The sequence below is a fragment of the Aspergillus uvarum genome (genome assembly GCF_003184745.1).
Source record: "Aspergillus uvarum CBS 121591 unplaced genomic scaffold BO82scaffold_68, whole genome shotgun sequence".
NCBI classification, from domain to species: domain Eukaryota; kingdom Fungi; phylum Ascomycota; class Eurotiomycetes; order Eurotiales; family Aspergillaceae; genus Aspergillus; species Aspergillus uvarum.
The window spans coordinates 65,088-84,933 of record NW_020291365.1 but is presented as its reverse complement, the minus strand read 5'-3'; the positions used below and the strand labels follow the sequence as shown (position 1 = coordinate 84,933).

Genomic DNA, 19,846 nt, shown 5'->3' with positions numbered 1-19,846 from the left:
TTAGCACCATGCTCGACAACATTCATGATCAGGTACTACCAGGTATGGGCCTGCTAGAGCCCGGGGCCCGCCTTGCGGTTCCATCCGAGACGGTCATCCGAGAGAGTGGGAGATTCTGGGGTCGAGGATCTTACTAAGTTACTACTTTGGGTCGAACAATCCACAACTGTTGAATTGCAGCACGGACCGCGAAGCCAAGCCGCGAATGCAACTAGTACTGTGTACAGAATGGTGGGAGTGCTCGCGTAACGGGAGGAGTGCCGTTCACAATTCCCTTAGACTATACTACACACTATCTCTCTTTGTGTAAGATCACAAAGTTAAAATCGTTCAAGCTTGCTTTTCCTGTAGAGCCTTATAATCATCAACGGTAATATTTACCATCTAGTATAAATATATACGTGATTGTATGGTTTTCAAAGCTTTGTTTCTTACACTCAGGCTTCTGTACTAAAACTTCAGTTCTATCCTAATCTACAGTCTAAGGTGATTCTATTTAAGTATAAGCCTACCACCTTTTCATCCCCAGAGGGGCTGCAGGACGCTAACCCAGACGTGGTAATTTATACCATTGATGATCAAGTATCAGGTCGATCTATTGATCGGCCACTAAAGTTGAGTCTACTTCACCTTGATAATCCTTTCGTTCCATTCTGCTTCCACGTAGACTACTTTCCGAGCATTCAGACCCTCCAGATCCGATTCCCCACCCTCCTAACGTCGTTTCGCTGCTCTTCCCACGATAGGTTGGGTACAACTGAGTTGGCACTTGGAGAATGACGAGAGAGAAAAAAAGAAGAATACTGTGGCTCATATTCCAACCACCGTCACGCTCGAATACAATCTGCTGCACAAACTACCGGAGTTCAAAGTGACCATTCCGATTGATCAAGCGCTCGCCCAGGTTCAGATTGCGAGTGTTCCAGTTGCCGTGCTCGTCGCGAAGCTCCGCACGGAGGATGGGCAAGCAGGCCCCACCCTCGATGCTCAACCGCAACTCGCGGGTGGACTCGGAGAGGTCGCTGCCACCCCACTGGAACCAGCCTGTTGGGTTTGCACGGGGCGGTTAGTCCCGGGAACTGGAGTAGGAAAAACTGGCCCGGGGCCGGCCAGAAGGTCTGAGTTCAGCGTTGGGGGCATACGGACCGTCGTTGTTGCCAATAACTTGGTTCAGCTTGATCTCGGCGTCGCGCCAGTCGCTATCCTCAGTGCGAAGTCGGGCGCGGAGCATCGTTCTCTCCACGCGCATGTGCATGGCGGAGTTTTGAAAGCCGGTCTCTATGATTGCACATGGCCGGGGGCGCGGCGTGGTTATGGGTTGAGAATTTGGGGAGGAATCAGAAGGTAAGAATGGAAAATGTGACAATTGGGGCAAGGGGCTTCAGAGCTTTTTTATGTACCCACTGCAGCAGTGAGCAGCCCCCGCCCTTTGTCGGTCAGTACTGCTCGCATCATCCGGATTCCGTCTTCAAACGGGTCATTTCAGGGGGCCGAAGATAGCCATTGCGGTCTCACGTCGTGCTGGGACGGGCCCCATTCAGGAGCTGAAGAGGGCTGAGAGGCTGAACACTGTTGCACAGCACTCGTGAGGCGCGTACTGAGTGGCTGGAATGAAATCCTGCTGAACTACTGAAGAGTCAGATCGGATCTACTTTTCCTCAAATCCTCCCCACATCGGGCAAAATGAAGCAGGTCGCCGGTGGGTCTGGGGTGCGGCAATCACCTCATTGGTATCGATCGATCAGTCTACGTGGTCTTGACTAAGGAACTCATCTGGTCCCCTACAGTCGCTCAGGGCAGTTCAAGGAGAAGTACTTGATGGCCCTGAGGTCAAGTAGCGAGCCTCAATGGGAATCCTAGGTACTAGTCAACGACGGGGCCAACTCGTACAAACGGGAACCACAGACAGGCGTCACTGGTTGAAGACAGAACAAGATAATTGTTAATGCAGCACTTTCCAGTGGCAGAGAGGGGTGAATGATTGGAGTCTGGTTCTGGAACTAAACAGTAACACCTTCCCTATAATAGCCTTAAGAACCCCTAGTATAATACCTAGTATAGGGAGATCCCTACTGTGTAGACTTGTATTTCAGATACAATGCCGGTACAATCCGGTAGCAAGAGAAAGTCAGGATTGCCGGTGTCAATCGCCTGAACTCAGGAATGGATTCTCTTCATACATAGGATACAACAACGGGTTTGATTTGATTTTGAACCGCTGATCCAAGCACATACGACCACAGGGTGTGGAAAACAGGGCTTCCCGTCCGCTCAGCCGTACTTAAGCCACACGCCGGGAGGTTAGTAGTTGGGTGGGTGACCACCAGCGAATCCCTTCTGTTGTATGTTTTTTCTTCTTTGTGCTGCCAGTAATCAAATTCTGGTTGTGTTTGTTGTCTGCGCTGATGGTACTGGCACCGCATCCTCAAATACATGTCTATTCAACGCGAAACTGGGTTGGTACGGCAAATGCGTCCCTCACTGAACCGGGGACACGCTATTCGGTCAATCTGGCGATCAGATCAAGTCACTCTGTAGATCATTGACATTCCATCAAGTTTATGAGTATAATTAGCGTCTGCCTGCTCGGTTGTGAGGCATGGCGTTTGGTGTTGGGAATAAGACATGATGCGTGCTTTCGCGCCAGGCCCTAATCCCACACCCTGCAAGCATCACACATACCGTCCCCCGCGCCCCCTCTGGCCCAAACTTGTCTCTATCTCTCCATGTCAGAATCGTAGATCTGCATACCCTGACTCACAGAGACAGACAGCAGATCGAGCTCGGCGATATCAAACTGGAAATCCGGCCCGAAGTTGATCACGACATGTGTGTCGGCCACCTGGCGCTGGATCGAGACGGTCGGGTACAGCTGACCGCGCACCGCCGTTGCTACGTCTCCTAGCAAAAGGCTTGTCAGCATGCTACATCAGTAAGTCACAACCCCAGACGGCAAGCCAGTCCTGAATGACGGCGTAATCTGATGCGATAAAGCCCCCTCCCGGCCTCGAGATTGACCAGAGACACCTCAAGGAGACTCACTCTGCTTCTCACCGTTCACGGTGAAGAAAATAATTTGCGACTGTCGGTCATACCCACAACCGACGACGTCTCCGGCGCCATAACATGGACCGTAGGTCGTGACGACCGGCCATGTGGAAATTACCATCGTCGCCATGATATCCCCAGGAGTCCTTCTGCCAGCCGACAAACTTGTCGGGATGGACGTGTTCCTTGGACAGGCCGATTCTGAGAACACTACGCAAGAGAAAAACAGAAGACACAAAAGGTTAGCGAGATTTATCTCGAAGGGTGATTCGAAACCCGAGAAGAACGGGGCATACGGTGACTCAGGGCTCTGTGGTATATTGATCTCGAAATAGAACATCGAGATGGTAAATGGAATGTAATAGTCGGCACGAACGGAGGTAGTGAGTATATCACCGAACTCAAACGGGGTTCCTGGATTGCAAAATTGAGTTGATCGGGTCTGAGAAACAGAAGTACTATTTCTTTTCTGCGGATTTGAATCAGGAACATACCGGATAGCGTTGCCGTCTTTCCATCACTCGACTTGGAATTCGTACAGCTGCGGTCAAAGGTGCTGAACCTTGAGGGTGACATTAACTGCGTCTCAGATAGAAGAGCCCGGTCAGCGCCTGGGTGGAGCAACTCCCCGAGCGCGCGGTGCCCCGAGACGCGGGCTATGTTATGGACAAGCCAGGAGTCGCGAGACGTTTGTTTCTGGCAGCTCACCAAATCGCCACCAAAGATAGTATCTAGCGTGTGCTTGAAGCCTCGCGCAGCGAGTGGGACGACGATGGATCGTAATTGCCGCCGCCTAGCATCCCCGCTCGGCGCGTTCAGCAACAGCTCAAGCTTCTCGCACAGGTCGTCCGCCACGTTTTCTTGGGCTAATGCATCCCAGTACAGCGGATTTCGCCCGCCATCGTCCACGCACTCGACGCTTGCCGCGTTGAGACGGAGCTGCTTGACCTCTTCAAACCGCCGTAGCTGCGCCGCGTAGTGAAGTGCAGTGGCCGAGATCCCGTCCCGAATGTCCAGCCGTGCGCCTCGAGTCAGCAGGTGGTCGATAGGGATCCAGTCTTGCAGCAATGCGAGTATGAGCGGCGCTCTTCCCCAATAATCCTGACGGTCGATATTGGCACCCTTGTCCAACAGAAGATTGGAGGTTTGGATCAGATTTTCCCTGTGTGTATATCCCGCCATGGCATACAGGGTGTGCAGCGGAGTCCCGAAGGGGCGGACCATACAATCGTGGGAATCATCGCGAGCGAGCAGTGAGATGCAACCAAGCTCCCCCCGAAGCACGGCCAGATGTAATGGAGTCCCGAAGGGACCCCCAGCAACAGTGGGGATAGCTCCCAGCTCAACCAGTCGCCAAACAACAGGAGTAGTCGCCAGTTCACAGGCCAGATAAAGTGGTGACTTTCGTGGTTTTGCACAGATGTTCGGGTCAGGGTTCCGTTTGAGCAGGGCCCAGATTACTTGGAGATTCCCCGCTTCTAGAGCCAGACTGAGTGCTGTAGCCCCGTCGTCTCGGACAGCATCGATCTCGGCTCCACGATTGAGAAGCTCCTCTACGATAGTCAAGTTTTCCAGCGACGCAGCCCTGTGTAGGACGGTCTGTTGGGTCTCGTCACGCTTGTTGCAGCTACAGCCGGCCTCGAGGAGCATTTTAACAACCTCCAGATTGGAGGCTCCAGCTGCCAGGATCAACGGGGTCGAGCTGGATTTCCTCTGCTCCATGAGCTCCAGATTGTTATGTTTCAACAGGAGCGACGTGATACCAGGTGAATCGTGCGCGAAGTGGAGAGCCGTCCATCCTTGATGGTCTATCAGGTCTGCGTCTGCTCTTGTGGAAGCAGTGGAGAGGCCGTTGTCAGAGATCGTCTCCCCATCGACAGGATGCAGCAGATACCTGACTGCCTCTTCGCCCTCCGATCCAGACTTTGCAGCCAGATGCAGCACAGACATAGAATCGTGATCTTGACAGTCTACCTCAGCCCCGAGATCTACGAGGAGGTTGACAAGGGACCAGAGGTGGCTTTTGGCGGCTACATGGAGGGGTGTTTCATGGTGCTTGTAATCGATGATACGGACCCACCACACTCAGACGAATCCATCGAAGAATGTCTCGATGGTTTGAAAGTTGAGGTTTGGAACTGGAAGAAGATCGATCTGTGCACAGATGTCATAGCCAAGGTGGCTCTGGAAACTGCAAGGGAAGTGTCTCTGTATTCATCGGGCAACAATGCAGTTCTTCTGGGTTGGTCGAGCGCTGACGGCCTTGCCCGGTTTCCCAATGTAGGGTTTCCCGCTCTTTGCTACCCTCTCCCGGCCCCTCCTCAACCATCCTTGTATCCCCAAACACTCCCTTCAGTCAAATACAAACATTGATCCCTCTTTATAAAGTTGGAGAAGGTTCATCTTTACGTGCGAGAGGTAAGAAGATCCTGACCACAAAACCGGAGCGAAGAAAAACCCGCCATGGCCGATTACCGAGTTGACCAAGAAACCAATGTGAATTCTAATGTGATTTGCAGGGTCTCAAAAGTCCAACAAGATTGGAAGAATATATGAAACTCTTCGAGCACCGACTTAAACGAGGGAAACAAGACAAACCCAAGCTGGAATTCAACTGGACGACTGATAGCACGAAGGAAAGCTATGCCTCCGGGTTCCGAGAAAAGCTAACCTCGATGACGAAGTGAGCGACAATACCACTCAGCTGTGCATTCTGGTTTCTCTTGCTGACTCGTATTCTACTTTCTTTGGCAGGCGAAATCCATGGTTAGAACGCATGACACACTTTGGGGAGTTTCTCCGATCGGCATCACCGGCAATGGAGCCTATCAAGATTGCGGTGATTGACGATGGCATCGACATCGGGCTAGACATCTTCAACAACAAGCTCGGCGCGGGCGACTCGTTCTTGGTCTTGGACGAGGTTTACGGGAAGCGCGGGGGAGCCTACTACGTTCCTTCGGGGAGTCACGGAACGCTGGTGGCGCATCTGATCTGCACCGTGTGCCCAGTGGTCAAGCTTTATGTGGCTCAGCTGGAGACCGTGGACCGTTCCGATGGACGACGCTCGTTTACTTCCGAGTCTGCGACGGACGTAAGTCACCACACGCCCTCCCCTTCCTCCCTCCATTAGACCCTGATGATGGAAACACAGGCAATCAATTGGGCCGTCGATCGAGACGTCGACATCATTTCAATGAGCTGGTCCATCAATTCCAGCCGAGAATTGACGGATCTCAATGACGCCATCGGCCGGGCCGAGAAGAACCAGATCATCATGCTTTGCTCCGCCATTGATCAGGGCAGCCAGGTCCGCGACAACACCTATCCCGGGAAGAATAATAACTGCATCAAGATCGGCGCGTCGACGGTCACGGGGGAGCGGCTCGGCTGGGTCTCGAAGGACGCCTGTTGCTTTTTGTTACCGGGCGAGAATGTCTCCCTGCCGCGTAGGAGGAGTTCTTCCTCCTCCCAATCGGGCTCCACTACCCACCCCCAGGCCGGGCCATACGGCAGCTCGGTATCCACCGCGCTCGCGGCCGGGTTGGCTGGCGCTCTGCTGTACTGTGAGCGACTGTTGACCGGCCCCGCCCCCGAGGCTGGGACTACCAGTGGTACTTGCGACCCGGTGCTCCCGTATCGGGACCAACTCCGAAAGCTTGGGCAGATGAAAGTGGCGTTTGACAACCTCGCCAAAGGTGGGAATGACAAGTTCCTCCAGGTTGCGGACCACTTTCGGGGGAGTTTAGGAGCATGGTTTGGAATGAAAGGGAAGTGGAAGATACAGACGATACTCGTCGGAGGCTCCAACAGCTCATGGCCACCATCGTCAACAGTTCGACCGTGACAAGTCGTAGGCTTTGGGCTATTTGAAAAAGGAATAGATAGCCCTTAGGTATGCTGACTGAGTCGAGATATACATAAGTACTGGGATTCTCTCTCAGGCTTCAGCCGTCCCGTCTACCTCCAATTTGTCTCTACAGATCAATCTCCTTGACATTGCCTTTCTCATTGTGTCAGTATACGTACCGAGTCCGTTCTTTCATCAGAAGGATGGGTGGGGATAAACGTCCAAGCTTCTGCGGCCGGGACTCCCGACCCTACGGGCTGGCTAGTTGTCCTGATTTAGGGCTCAGCTTCCCATGCCTGTGTCAAAAGATGCCTGTTGAGATCAACGTAGTCCAGACTCATGTATTCGTACAGTCCTCCACAATTCCCGCGCTACCTTGTAGTATGCTCATAGAATTTCTGATCTCTTTCACGCCGATCTCGCTTTGGCGAAGGGTTCCTCTTCTTAACTTCGCGACATACCAAACCTCCGCATGTACCCCACGGGTTGTTAAACAATGTGAGCTTCTGGCGTCAGCCTTTTCGCTTTCTCAGTTCAGTGTGTCGTTGGAGGATGAGCGATCCTGTATGTACACGTATCAAGGGCCGAATGACACACACAGGGGTAGAGCAAAGGGTGGGTGGGGGGAAGAGTCCTATTCATGCTTCAATCGAATTATGCTCGTGATGTGTCCACCCGAAATTATGCCAAGATCTTCTTCCCTCCACCGCATCCGCCTAACGCAAACTCTGTAAACAAGATTCTGTAAGTCACTACCTGCTGACCTCTCTATGATATCGGATCTTTCTAGAGGCTTTCTGATCAGTGGTACACTCCCTATTCCATCTCTCGCAGACTTGTAAACATTCTAGCAAGAATTGAGGGTGCGATACGGAAGCATTTGACATCAAATCCCACTGAGGCGTAAAAGAATCTTCGAACATAGAGGCTTCACTTGAATATATAGAGCTGTTAGTGTCAGCACATACGACCACAGGGTGTGGAAAATAGGGCTTCCCGTCCGCTCAGCCGTACTCAAGCCACACGCCGGGAGGTTAGTAGTTGGGTGGGTGACCACCAGCGAATCCCTTCTGTTGTATGTTTTTGTCTTTTTTGCTTGCCCCTTGATATGGAGGCATATGTATCAATGGTGATGGGGCCCTCATATGGTTGATTTGGAGAATTTTGAAATATGTTTTGGGAAGAATCTCTATTTCACCCCACTTCAATCTTGCCTTACCCGCCCACATATCTACTAATACAGCTGCGCCTCCACCAAGTCCGGCATCCTGTGTCCGCAGGGGGCTGTTGTATGGAACGGTGGGGTAGAAAAAGCTTCACACAGCACATCAGATTCCCGAAAGAGGATAATTGGCCGTCGAAACTCTGGCCATAATGCCTTCGTAGATCTATTTAGCATTGTGAAGATGTGTACTCTACTTGAATAAGGAAGGCTTCTATTTAAATGGGCTACCTGAGCAGGTCTTCATCCCGGTAGGACACAATCCATCTGTGAAGTTACTCTCAAAGCTCTGATGTGTCTTACCCTGATCGGTAACGATTGCGAGGTGAATCGACTAATCAACTCCCACAATCTCACCCTAAAAGTTCCACTGATTCAGCCAATTGGCCATCTGCGCCGGTGACACCGGGCCCAGTGATGCCATCGTCTCACTCCCCTTCTTAGTCCGTTCGACGCTGATATCCGCGGACAAGACATCCGCATTGTCTGCCAGACCGTGGAAAAAAGCCAGGAGCTTCAGCGCGGGTTTGTCTTGCACGTCGCGATCGGAGGGATCCTGGATGGTCTCCAGGTCGGCGACCCAGTCGACGAGGGGCACGGGCTGGACAGGGTATCGTTCCTGGATCGCGGGGACGAGCGAAGCCCAGGTGGTCCGGGATGGGTTGACCAGGTGGAAGACTGCGTTGCGGGTCTCCGCGAGCGAGGCGCTGCGGCCGAGGACGAGTTCGTTCACGATTTTCGCAAGAGTATCCTGGTTCGATGATATCAGTAGCAGTCCTTACGGTTGGGGTAGATAGTAGAGGAAGGTAGGGCTAGGTGCGTACCACTGACACCCAGTCGATGGGGTACCCCCCGAGATCAGACGGCACTTTGCCCGTCGCCTTGGATGTCTTGATCAAGGAGGGGATCCACTCGTGCGGATTCCACACGCCCAGTCGAGTATCCGGGCCAGCGATTTGTCCCACCCGCAGGATACTAGTCGGCACGCCGGCCTTCTTCGACGCCTCCACGCAGATGCTCTCCCCGATATACTTGGACTCTCCGTATCCCTGTTCCAGCGTGGCGTCTGCTGTCTCCATCCGGACTTCGGGGACAGCCGTGACCCCATCGCGGGGCTTCCAGGCCCCAATCGTGCTGACTGAGGAGACGAAGGCGAGATGGGCCCGGTAGCGGCTCTCCTGGCTGAAGCGCACGAACTCCCGAACACCTTTCAGATGCGGGTCCTCAAAGGAGGACACGGGATGGTTGAAGTTGACCTTCCATGCATTATGGATGATCACGTCGACCGTATCGAGGAGCTCCTTGTATTGTCGGTCGGAGAGGCCAAAGTGAATTTCTCCGAAGCTGACATGGAGGAACTCGACCTTGTTCGGATCATCCAGCGGTGAGGTCTGCAGTCCTTTTTCCAGGAAGCCTTTCTTCTCACGCGTTAGTGAATCTTCACTGCGGTTGAAGCAGTAAATCTTGGCCACCTGAGGATTGCGCAGTAAGTCGTCAAGGATATAGCTGCCCAGAGATCCGGTGGATCCAGTGAGAATGACAGTGGATCGCGCGGGCAGCTGGGGAAGGACATCAGACTTGCGAATATGAAGATCATTCGTATACTTGGAAATCAATTGCGCAATCTTTTCAGAACGAGAAACAGTAGCGATTGGACTCGATGGTTTGTCCAGAATCTCCAACAGCAGGTTAGTCAGGCCCTCTGCCGTTGGGTGCGCATAGATCTGTTGAACATTGAGATGCTCGGTGTTCAACTCGGGATTATATGAGGAGACCGAGGTCTTTAGGATCTTGCTCAACTGGATTGCCTGGAGTGAGTCCAGGCCCATGCTGTAGAGGTCATCACTGGGATCGATGCTTTGTCTTTCAGTAAGCTTGCAGATGACGCTCTGTAGATACCCACAGACAGTGTCTGGGGTGATCGCTGATGGCAGGTCCATCACCAGTTGCCTGTCTTGGGCCGCGTAAATCTCCTCGATCTCTTCGGCATAATCCTTGTTCACGGCATGTCGTTGTGTGGTACCTTTCGCGGTGAGCTTGAAGGGTTTCTCGCGAGATGAAAGGCGGATCATGGTTTTCACAATCTGGCCGTAATCAGGAACGGTCTTGTTGGCTGCCTGTACCACTGGCCAAATCACGTCGATAAAGGCCTTCTCGTCGAGAGGAGTGGCAACCTTATCAGAATCTGGCTCAATCAGCAAGCATGTCTGAAATCTACGTTGACCGACAAGCAGAGCCCGATGCACAGAAGGATGGCCCTCTATAATCTTCTCCAACGAGATCGGGTTGAGCTTCTCTCCGTTGCTGAGCACAATCACATCGTCAAAGCGTCCATGATACTTCCAGAGCTTGGGGTTGGTTGGATGAAGCGTGTAGAGATCTTTGGATCGATACTCTTTTAGATTCGGGAACGTGTGAAAGATTCCATGCATCACGAGAGAATGCTCCACCCGTGGTATGACTAGCTCGTATAACCCGTCCCCGATGGATTGCATATCAATCTGATAGGAGGGATTCCACTCAAAATATCCCCAGGTGTTCTCTCCTTCGGGCACCATGGAGCAGATGATGCCCATCTCGCTAGACCCAATGGCCGATCGTAGTTGGGTGCATCGAGCCAGCTTCTCGCCCACTTCGGGAGCAAGAGGAGCCCCACCATAGCAAACAAACTTCAGAGTGCTGAGGCACGTGAGAGCCTCGTCGGAACAACTCATGTCTTCCAGAATTGAAGGTGGAAGAATCGTGACTGTCGGCTTCGTGTGGCGAATTAGATCGATCAGAAACCCCACGGAAAGTAGCCTCTCAGGGCTAGCAACGAAAGGGATGTTGTGAAAGATGGATTCGAAGAACGAGGTCAGCCCCATCAAGTGGAAATACGGCGTGGACGAAAGAACGAGGTCCTTGGGGCGGGGATCATCGGAGGCCAGGTCATTGAAGAAAGTGGAAGACCGCCCCGGAGGCATTGGGATCAGTGCGGCAAAGTCCATTGTACCCAGGAAGCCATGGGTGAGAGGCACAGGCTTAGGCATACCTGCTCCAGCGTTAGCTCTGAGATTCTTCCACGGAATCTCTTCCTGTCCTTTCGTTTCCTACGTACCGGTTGTGCCAGAACTATGGATGATGAAAGCAATCTGGTCCACCACCTCATCATAGGTCTTGGAGAACTCAAAGTGACTCGTGCCACTTCCATTGCTGAGGATGTCCGCTACAGATGGCACCTCTTGGAATTGCATCTTCCAGTCCAATGTTCTCAACCTGGACGCAATCGGAGACTTCTCCCGGCTGAAAAGCAGATGCGTACACGTTGTGTCCTTGAGAACATGGTTATATGCCTCATCCGATAGCCGAGTGGAGGGTAGAAAGATCTATAATGAAAAAGTCAATCGCAACCCACGCGCTGAAATGGCACCAGGGAAAACAAACCGTGTAGCCTGTCTTATGACACGCCAGCATAAAGATGATGTAGCGCACATCGTTGTTCCCCAGATACGCGATCTTTTCGCCCGGTTGCGGCTTGCCCAGAGTGTCGTCGATCCACCAGGACATGGCATTGACTGCGCGGAAAAGATCCCAGAACGTCACTTCACGGAAGCCCTGGTCGACTTCGGTGCCATTGGGGATCAGACCAAACCGTCTATTAGGGGATTGCTTTGCGATGGTATCGACTTGGGTCACGAGAAGCCTCCTAGGGGCGTTGAAGGCGCCCGGTGCTGGGTTGGCGACGCCGACCATGGTCGCTTCACGGCGTCTAATGAAGAAGGGTGCTTTGTGCTTGGATGCAGGAATGGAAAAGAAAGTTCTTGGTTCAATGGCAAGAGAGCATCGATTCCTGTTCCCCTGCCATCTTTAAATAATTCGAGGGAGACGGCGCTATGATACAGACAGGTGAGACGCGGCTTTTTTCCTTTGTTTGCCATATTCCCATCTTGTATATTGACTCCAACCCTTAACGTGGTATGCTGTCGACTACTAGCACATTGTTGTGACTCCCCAATGCAGATCATTGCTTGGAATGACATAGAGTCGGGCACGGAAACTTGAGATTCACGGGTTATCCACAGGATCGGGTGCATAAAAGTTCCATCGAGATAAGCGGGGTCGGCTAATGCTGCCGAGCCGGGGTAGATGGAGATCGCTTGTACAGCCAATGCAGTGCATATTTATGTTGAATGAACATCACCCGGCCTGACGATCAATACCCAATACGGAATCACAATGCCAGAACAAGCTCTTATGAACAACGGCAGCTCCCGCCCAATGCTTGAATTCCTTCATCCTCTTCCAAGTACTTCCTGAGTCTACAGATGCCGCAGAGGCAGAGAACGGGGTCAGCTAGCGAGCTTGCTCTCCATAGCAGCGGCCCATACCACCGCATTCCTTCTGAACAACCAGATAATCCCAATACTCGCCCAGCCGATGACCGCCAATCCAGTGAAGATCCACCGGGGCCCAATGGCATCGATCAACGGCTGCATGACCACCACGACCACACACGCCAGGGCATTGCGCAGCACATTGTTCAACGCCACGCCCGTGCTGGTCCGCCCTGGCAGCAATTCCGTCAGCATGGTCGACGTCATGCTGAAGACGGTGCTGCTTCCGAGACCGAAGAAAAACGTTGCAATGCACTATATGGTAGTTGAGAGAAGTTATTAGCAACAATCCCGATGACCGCGATGCTTGTAAGCATAGATACTTACCGGAACGAGCCAGAAGACGCCCTTGTCGATCGTCCAGCCGAACCATAGCCCCGCCGCCGGATACATCACTGAGGCCAGCCATGCGTTCTCCCCCATCCGATCTCCAGGGAGGTACTGGATCTGGCCGGTCTCCAGATTCAACCTTCCGGCAGATTTGGCCCGTCGCCGCATAATGTGGTCAGTCCACCGGCCGCCCAGCAGGGAGGCCACGATGGAGCCCAGGGCGCAAGGGATGTAGACGAGGCCGACAATGATGGGCGAGAAGGAATACGGGGCCTCGGAAAAGAGAGTTTGCAGGGTAATGCTGACGGCATAGTAGCAGGCGAACGTGCTACTGGCGTAGTAGACGGTGAGGAGGACTGGCGGGAACTGCAAGTACGCCAGAATCTTGAACGGCTCGAGCAAAATGCTGAAGATATGGCGGATCTGCTGCAGAATTGCCTTGGGGCCTTCTGGGTTGCTGCGAGACGAGGACGGTGGCTTGCGAGCAGCAGCCTGAGAGGTCTCGGGGAGACAAAACAGAATGAGAAGCCAGACAATGGCACCGTAGACAACGGTGGCCCATTGAGTGGCACGCCAGCCTAACCTTTCAGTCAAGATGCCGCCGAGAATAGGAGAGACCAGCGGTCCGACCATCGGCCCCAGAAAGAAATATCCCATGGCTTGTCCGCGCCTTTCCACCTCCCAGAGGTCGGCCACAGTTCCTGCCCCCACCGCTTGCACCGAGGCCGATGCCCCTCCGCACAGAACCCGCATGACAATCAGCATGCTGATCGAATTGCTTTCCGCCGAGACCACATTCCACACCACGAAGATCGCAAAGGAGATCAAGTAGACCGGGCGTCGGCCGTACAGCTCCGAGATGACCGACCACCAGAGCGGGATGATCCCCATGGCCAGGATGTAGAATGCGACGGACAGATTTACCAGTGATCGAGAGACGTGGAAGTAGGTGGAGATTTCCGACAGCGCGGCTGTGCGGGTGGAGTTTCAGTCAGCTTCGTTGAAATTGATGGATCGGATATAGGTTAGATTCACGAAAACCCACGCATTAAGATGTTGCTTTGAAGCGGTGCCGCGACTGCAGCTAGGGAAACGATCCCGGTGAAGAGATACTTCTTCCACAGCTCGTATTCCTTGGAGTTACATAGAGGAGGAAAGAGGAGGACCTTGTCGTAGAAGTGCTGCTGGCTTGTAGGCTTCGCGCTGGACGGCGAGACGTCCGGCTGAGGGCTCGCCAACTCGCCGTCTGCCATTAGGGGGTGCTTGGCCATGTATTGAGTGACAATTCAAATGGTCATCTAGTTAGATCACTCAGGTTCCAGGACTATAGCCAAAGCGACCTTTTAATAAAGGTCACCTGTTGCGCTGGGCATTCCAGATTGTAGGGCCGCCCTGCCCAGTAACTGGACATAAAGTCAGTGAAAAATAATGGAACTATTTAGAAACTCAAGTAGTACGCTTAGATCTCGACGACTTGGGCATCCGAAATTGCTGGCAATATTGAAACTGGGCAACTGGGCATGCCCAGTTTAGCAGAAAACCCCCCCCCCCCGCGGAGGTTCCGCGGTTAGGGTTTCCCACTTGGGGTTAGTATCCTATTTACTAGTATATCAAGTATATCAATCCCATATACTTGAGGAACAGCCACTTAGCTGAGTTCATCCAGCATCATCAATTCTAACTCTGCTCTCTTGTCAATATCCTCCAAGATACTGGCATTGTGCTCTGCATCTCTCGCGAGGAAACCCTCAATAGACAACGCCACTCATATTAGCCCAATGGTTCAACTCGACTTCGAAGAAGAATCCCGCAATTCACCGTCAGAGAGACCTCCAACTGAAATCGAAGGGGCATCCGCAAACAAATGCATGAACCGCTCATTCCTCTGCGCCGACATCGTAGCACACCTCGATAAAGCCCCGCGCCCCCAGTGCATCAACTCCTCCCACTTGGCCACGAGTTGCACCGCGATGGGCTCTGTCTCTTCCTGCCAGCTGTTCTGGGTGTGGGACGTAGCCTCTGCGGTAAGGGATAATTCCCTGGTCGTTTCAGTCACCGCAGATGAAGGCTCGAGCTCTGCATCTGCAATCGCAGGCTCCTGTGCCGTGATCCTGTCGCCCCCCCCCCAGGTGTTATGGACATCCACCCACTGTGCGGAGCCCTCCTTGCGGACGCCCGGCAGCCAGTCGTCCGACGATTCCGTTGTCTCCGGGAAATACTTCTTCTTCAGCCCGCTCGGGGCGTCTGAATACAAGACTTTCGCGGAATTGTCCGCGGACATCCGGGGCTTGGGCGCCCGCAGGACGAATCCGGTCATGAGCCGGAGATTGCCACTCTTGCTGCCATCCAGGAGGTCTCCGGTGGTTCGGTGACCGGTGCGGGTGGGGTCGCTGTCGGGGTTGTCTAGGAGATTTTCCTATCAGTATGGATTGAGTCGCAATGCTTTAGAGCAGATGTTCCATCTGAAAAGAGAGGGGGGGGACAAGAAAGTATTACATTGTTCCCAGAGGACCTTCGGGGCCGGACCGAGATGCTTCTCCAGTCGCCAATCGTCCATTCTCATTTTGCTTCCTGCTGCCTTTATGGTCAGAGTGCCTTCGGAGGTCAGGGGTCTCGTTCCCTGCATCGGTTTGGCGTAAATTGACGTCTCATCCTCGAGGAGTGTCCGTTCGTCCTTATCAGTGACGGTTTGAAAAGGATCTTGCATGTCACAAGAAGAGACAGGCTCCCTGCCCGGACGGTCCAGGGCCTGTCGTGGGCTTGATTATTACCGTTGTCCGGTTCATCCCGGCTGACCAGGCCGGACAGGGCTCCGAAGATGGGCCTCATTACTGGGCCGTTGGTAATCTCCTACTCGTTCCGCTTCCTCCACCTGCTCTTGATTTGAAACACGGCCCGGTAGAAGCCCAGCACGGTGGGCAACGCCAAGGTCTTTCTGGACTCACCGAGTGTGATATACAATGAGTGCACCCGGCAGTCGATGTGGACGCAACCGGCGAGCGGCGGGCCCCAGAGCGCCAGCTCAGCTCCGACTTCGAGCAAGCCGGACCAAGCCAGGAACACCCAGCCCGCAGTAAAGCCAATCCCAACACCGACCTGCACCACCGCCTCAAACTGGAATGGTTCGTAGTTGATGAGAAGATCTCGCCGTTGCTCTCATAAGGAAGGAAGCACCGTCGGTCCCCGGACGCAGGCGAGAAGTTGCCATGATACGGCATGTCCTCGGCCTGGCGTTGACCCATCATCCCGTCATCCTGCCCATAGAGTAGCGATTGCAGCGCCAGAAATGCTCTCCTCCACCGGGCCAATCGCATCATCGGACTCGCGGTGCCCCGTCTTCCGCGCGGCAAGATACGTGATGAGGGTGTCCAAATCTCGGCCTGCTCGGCCACATCCACCTGCTCGCCCGCAGTGCCCAGCACAAAGGGCGACACGTCTATCTGGAAGTCCGCCTCGAGCGGGATGTCATCCAGGTGCCACACGTGGTCGCTCTCGACCACCCACGCCTCATACTCGGGAAATCGATGCGGCGGCGACGGGTCTCACGGAGTCCAATGCCAGCTCGCGGATTACAAGCCACCGAGTGGGCGCATCGAAGCACTTGGACTGGGAGGAGGATCGTTGGGGTGGTGCAGCGCCTTCTTGCCCATGCTCCTCCTCTTTTGCCGCCGTCGCCACGCCGGTCCGATACACTCGCGGCAGCGTCCAGTGCAGGTACACTCCCCAGAGGTTCCCCCGGGGCAGCCCGGTGCCGAGATCTGTCATGCGAGGATTTCTCGAGGCGGGCGTGGCGTTGTGCAAGTCTGCATCCGGCATCACGTCGCTCTGGGCGACGGCGTTGTCGAACCGCAGGAAGGTGTAGGTGGGCTGGGTGATGGGGCCGATGCGGGCGCCGTCTTCGTTCGGGTTTCCGCACCCGGCTTTATTCAGAACGAAGGCGTCGAGCTGGATGGGTACCAGGAGTGGGTACCGGGAGTGGGTCTAATTCAGCCATATCTTGAGTTTGTATGCATGAGTTTATGTGGAGGATGGTGGGCTGGGAGACGTAGTGCCATCGCTTATATATAGTTCGGGAGGTAGTGTACGGCATGTCGATTATAGATGAAATAATGATAGATTTACTGGCTCAAAGAGGAAAACTTGATGCCTTGAGATTCATGAAATTGGTGAGGACGGAAGAAATCTACACGAATTCGTGGTGTTTATATCATCGTAGTCCTATTTGAAATCATGTGATCTCGCTGGACCGAGGCGTTACACGCACAACGCCGATACAGTACGAACTGTACTATACTGTACTGTATTCCTGCTCAGCAGCTCAATACTGCTCAATGTGGAGAAGCCCTGTCATGCTGGGTGTCCTGCAGGAAATGAGCGGGTCCTGCCGCTCGGGCCTTACCCGCCATCCGTAGCTAGTGGTACGGTGAGGTCCTTCCGATACCAGAGTATAATACTCTCGTACAATAATGATACTGTCCTGCGAGCGTATACTGCTTCAATGTGCAGACGGGCCACAACCTGCGCTCTGATACACAATATACATGGGCTTGCAACGGAGAGAATAATGTAGACAGTCCCAGAACCAAAAATAAAGAAAGCACTCGCAATCTAATCAAATTTTCTAAAGCAAGTCGAAGAACCAGACTCGTGAGGAATCAATGCGCCAGCCTATACTGATTTCTTTTCCCATGGCCGCCCATTTGCCTACCATCTGGACTCTTGCACCTCCACCGTCACGTCGATCCCCGTATACGCGAATTCCTGCTGCAAAGCGCTCCGCAGGTCTCCATCTACCTCCTTCACGTAGACTCCAACTCGCCTCAGTCGCGGGAATGAGGTCCGGTGCTGCACCAACCGCGACAACTGCAACAGCAGATCGATATAATAGTGCTCCTCGAGCTCCAGCACGTCCAGCCGCCTCAGCGAGGCGGGAAGGATCTCCACAAGCGACCGCGTCTTGTTCCCGCAGAAGCGGGAAATCCGGGCCGGGGGGGCTTGCAGGAGGTGCACCCACCGCATGCGCAGCTCGTCCAGCACGGCGAATTCCCGGAGGGACCCGAACGGCCGCCTGTCGTTGGTGACCGACCGCCAGTTCTCCTCGAACGGGTCTTCGACTTGTAGGTGAAGGGTCCGGAGTGTCCTGGTGAATGGGAGGAGCGCGTGGCGGAATTCCGGAGCGTGGAACTTGCACTTCTCCGGCAGATGGTCCTCGTCCCGGTGCAGCCCGAAGACAAGAGCGACATGCTCGAGCGCCGGGCTCGCGGCAAGCCAGTCGAGCATGCCGCGGCACCACCACGCGGGCCGAACAGTAACCTCGCGCACCGGGCGTGACGAATGGCGGATGTCCCGCGACCAGGTCTCGGTGCCGTCCCGGTACGACTCGCCGACGGGTCCCCCGTCGATCTTTCGGACCGCCGGGAAGTAGAAGAAGGGCTGAAGAAATGCCGAATCTACCCAGGTATCGGCCGTTTGGGATGAGACGAAGACTTCTTGGAGATGGGGAAAGGGAGAGGTACGGTGGAAGGGTCGCTGGCGCCGTGCGGCCTTGCGCAGAATGTCCGCCATCAGCTCCGTGGACCCGTGGGAGAACTCGATGGTTTCCAGATGGGTGGTGCGGACGAGGAGTAGCCCTAACCAGGCCTCCTCGCAGGGGATCAGCAGATGCTCTTTCCATTTGGTCCTCGTGTCTGCTTCCTCCGCCTCGAGAATCTCGTCCAATGCAGCGTCGACAAATTCGACCACATCGTCCCCGACGGTTTCGTCCTCGCCTAGACCTTTACAGGGTCCACCGTCACAGTCTAGCCATGAAGTCACCAAATGACGCACCTTCCTAGCCAGCTCGGGGTGTCTCCAGAGGCGTATAATCAAATGAACGATATGGATAGACCAGTTGGGAGTAATGTGATAAAGTAACAAAGGTTGAAACACTGAATGCAACCGCCGAGAGCACAGGGTCAGCGAGCACAGTGTCTTCGCGGGGCGCCATCGGTCCATGGTGTGCTTTCCGATTATAAAAAGCAATTCGTTGGGTAGGCGCTCCATGTTGTGGTGTCTGAGTATCTTCTTCGCCTGTCTATGCGGAATACGTATTTATAGACTTGAGTTCGGGTCGTAAAATTGGTTTGTGACATGGAAAAAAAGCCCTCTCTTCCCATCTCCTTGCGTCCTTTTAGGCTACATCCGCCGGGGGGGGCATCAGGCATCAGCTAGAGCACATGCATCTCAGCCGAGTTTTTGCCTATCCAGGTATGTCAAGAAAGCACTATCTGTGCGGCTGTTAATCTCAATACCTCTTCCTGTTCGTGTTTTCTGAGAGGTGCCCTGTCTTCTCTATTTTTTCTCGAAGTCCTCCACATGAGGGCTTCAGCTCTAATCAGCAACGACAGTGCTCATCCCCTGCCTGAAAACAGCTTGTTCTATGGCTGGATTGATCTGAAGCCGGACATCCGATTATCCGTCCACTTTAATGCGATATGCTTTCTTAGAATAGCTGTTGGCATGGATAGTGGGCAGGATATATTCCAGGACTCAGGACAGCCACACCGGTGTCTGGGGCTGCAAGATCCTGTGGCTGAGCCAGCTCATCATCTTTCTTCGTCACTCATTGCTGATGGCCTCCCTCTCTCTCTTTCTCCCTCCCTCTGACACACACGCACGCACTGATGATACTACTCACATCGTAAAAAAGGAACGCACTCACGACTTCGGATGGGTCTTGACTTTGAACCTCAGGCCAGGGAGATCCTATAATTTGTGATCTTCGTCCTGGCCAGTAGTCCGGATGATATGCTCTAGAGCCAGTCTGTTGGCAGAGTCTCTGGTTGTTCATGATATATGTGATTTTTCAGAGGCGACCGACCCCTGTTCCCATGCCATTTCGACCTCGTTATGCGACTCACGCAGGGGTGAACAATGATACTGCGGGAACAATATCGTGCATATAAGTATTGGAGTTGGACGTTCAGCCCCAATGTTGCAAGCTTGTCAAAGGTACGCCTCAAGGCTGGAGTAGTATCACCCAGA

General features: G+C 53.7%; 7 protein-coding genes across 7 annotated transcripts; 1 reads left to right on the top strand and 6 right to left on the bottom strand.

The window, feature by feature from the left end:
- Positions 1 to 856: 856 nt before the first annotated feature.
- Positions 857 to 1,270, bottom strand: BO82DRAFT_293860 (CVNH domain-containing protein; the record flags this gene model as incomplete). Its single annotated transcript, XM_025631806.1, has 2 exons — positions 857 to 1,044; positions 1,147 to 1,270. Coding segments are annotated over 2 exons (312 nt in total), but the record flags the coding sequence as incomplete, so codon positions are not given.
- Positions 1,271 to 3,930: 2,660 nt separating this feature from the next.
- BO82DRAFT_293854 (ankyrin) lies at positions 3,931 to 4,770 on the bottom strand (the record flags this gene model as incomplete). Its single annotated transcript, XM_025631805.1, has 1 exon — positions 3,931 to 4,770. A coding segment is annotated over one exon (840 nt), but the record flags the coding sequence as incomplete, so codon positions are not given.
- A 1,054-nt stretch (positions 4,771 to 5,824) lies between these two features.
- On the top strand, positions 5,825 to 6,628 carry BO82DRAFT_319669 (subtilisin-like protein; the record flags this gene model as incomplete). Its single annotated transcript, XM_025632684.1, has 2 exons — positions 5,825 to 6,142; positions 6,203 to 6,628. Coding segments are annotated over 2 exons (744 nt in total), but the record flags the coding sequence as incomplete, so codon positions are not given.
- A 1,849-nt stretch (positions 6,629 to 8,477) lies between these two features.
- On the bottom strand, positions 8,478 to 11,852 carry BO82DRAFT_423660 (putative NRPS-like enzyme; the record flags this gene model as incomplete). The annotated part of the gene is made up of 4 exons (XM_025640254.1): positions 8,478 to 8,871; positions 8,945 to 11,151; positions 11,218 to 11,485; positions 11,544 to 11,852. 4 exons carry the CDS (start codon positions 11,850 to 11,852, stop codon positions 8,479 to 8,481), a joined length of 3,177 nt encoding a protein of 1,058 aa, XP_025487631.1.
- Positions 11,853 to 12,448: 596 nt separating this feature from the next.
- Positions 12,449 to 14,076, bottom strand: BO82DRAFT_293728 (MFS transporter; the record flags this gene model as incomplete). Its single annotated transcript, XM_025631799.1, has 3 exons — positions 12,449 to 12,748; positions 12,821 to 13,794; positions 13,869 to 14,076. 3 exons carry the CDS (start codon positions 14,074 to 14,076, stop codon positions 12,449 to 12,451), a joined length of 1,482 nt encoding a protein of 493 aa, XP_025487630.1.
- Positions 14,077 to 14,483: 407 nt separating this feature from the next.
- On the bottom strand, positions 14,484 to 15,910 carry BO82DRAFT_358265 (uncharacterized protein). Its single transcript, XM_025636238.1, has 2 exons — positions 15,320 to 15,910; positions 14,484 to 15,226 (listed from the first exon to the last, which is right to left on the bottom strand). Exons 1-2 carry the CDS (start codon positions 15,528 to 15,530, stop codon positions 14,607 to 14,609), a joined length of 831 nt encoding a protein of 276 aa, XP_025487629.1. The 5' UTR covers positions 15,531 to 15,910; the 3' UTR covers positions 14,484 to 14,606.
- Positions 15,911 to 17,467: 1,557 nt separating this feature from the next.
- Positions 17,468 to 18,865, bottom strand: BO82DRAFT_423649 (uncharacterized protein; the record flags this gene model as incomplete). The annotated part of the gene is made up of 1 exon (XM_025640253.1): positions 17,468 to 18,865. One exon carries the CDS (start codon positions 18,863 to 18,865, stop codon positions 17,528 to 17,530), a length of 1,338 nt encoding a protein of 445 aa, XP_025487628.1. The 3' UTR covers positions 17,468 to 17,527.
- Positions 18,866 to 19,846: the final 981 nt, after the last annotated feature.

Coding starts and splice junctions, on each gene's coding strand:
- BO82DRAFT_358265 (XM_025636238.1), bottom strand. CDS start 15,530: ATGCAAGATCCTTTTCAAACCGTCACTGATAAGGACGAACGGACACTC. Junction 15,227..15,319: donor GAAGGTCCTCTGGGAACAAT/GTAATACTTTCT, acceptor AAAATCTCCTAG/ACAACCCCGACAGCGACCCC.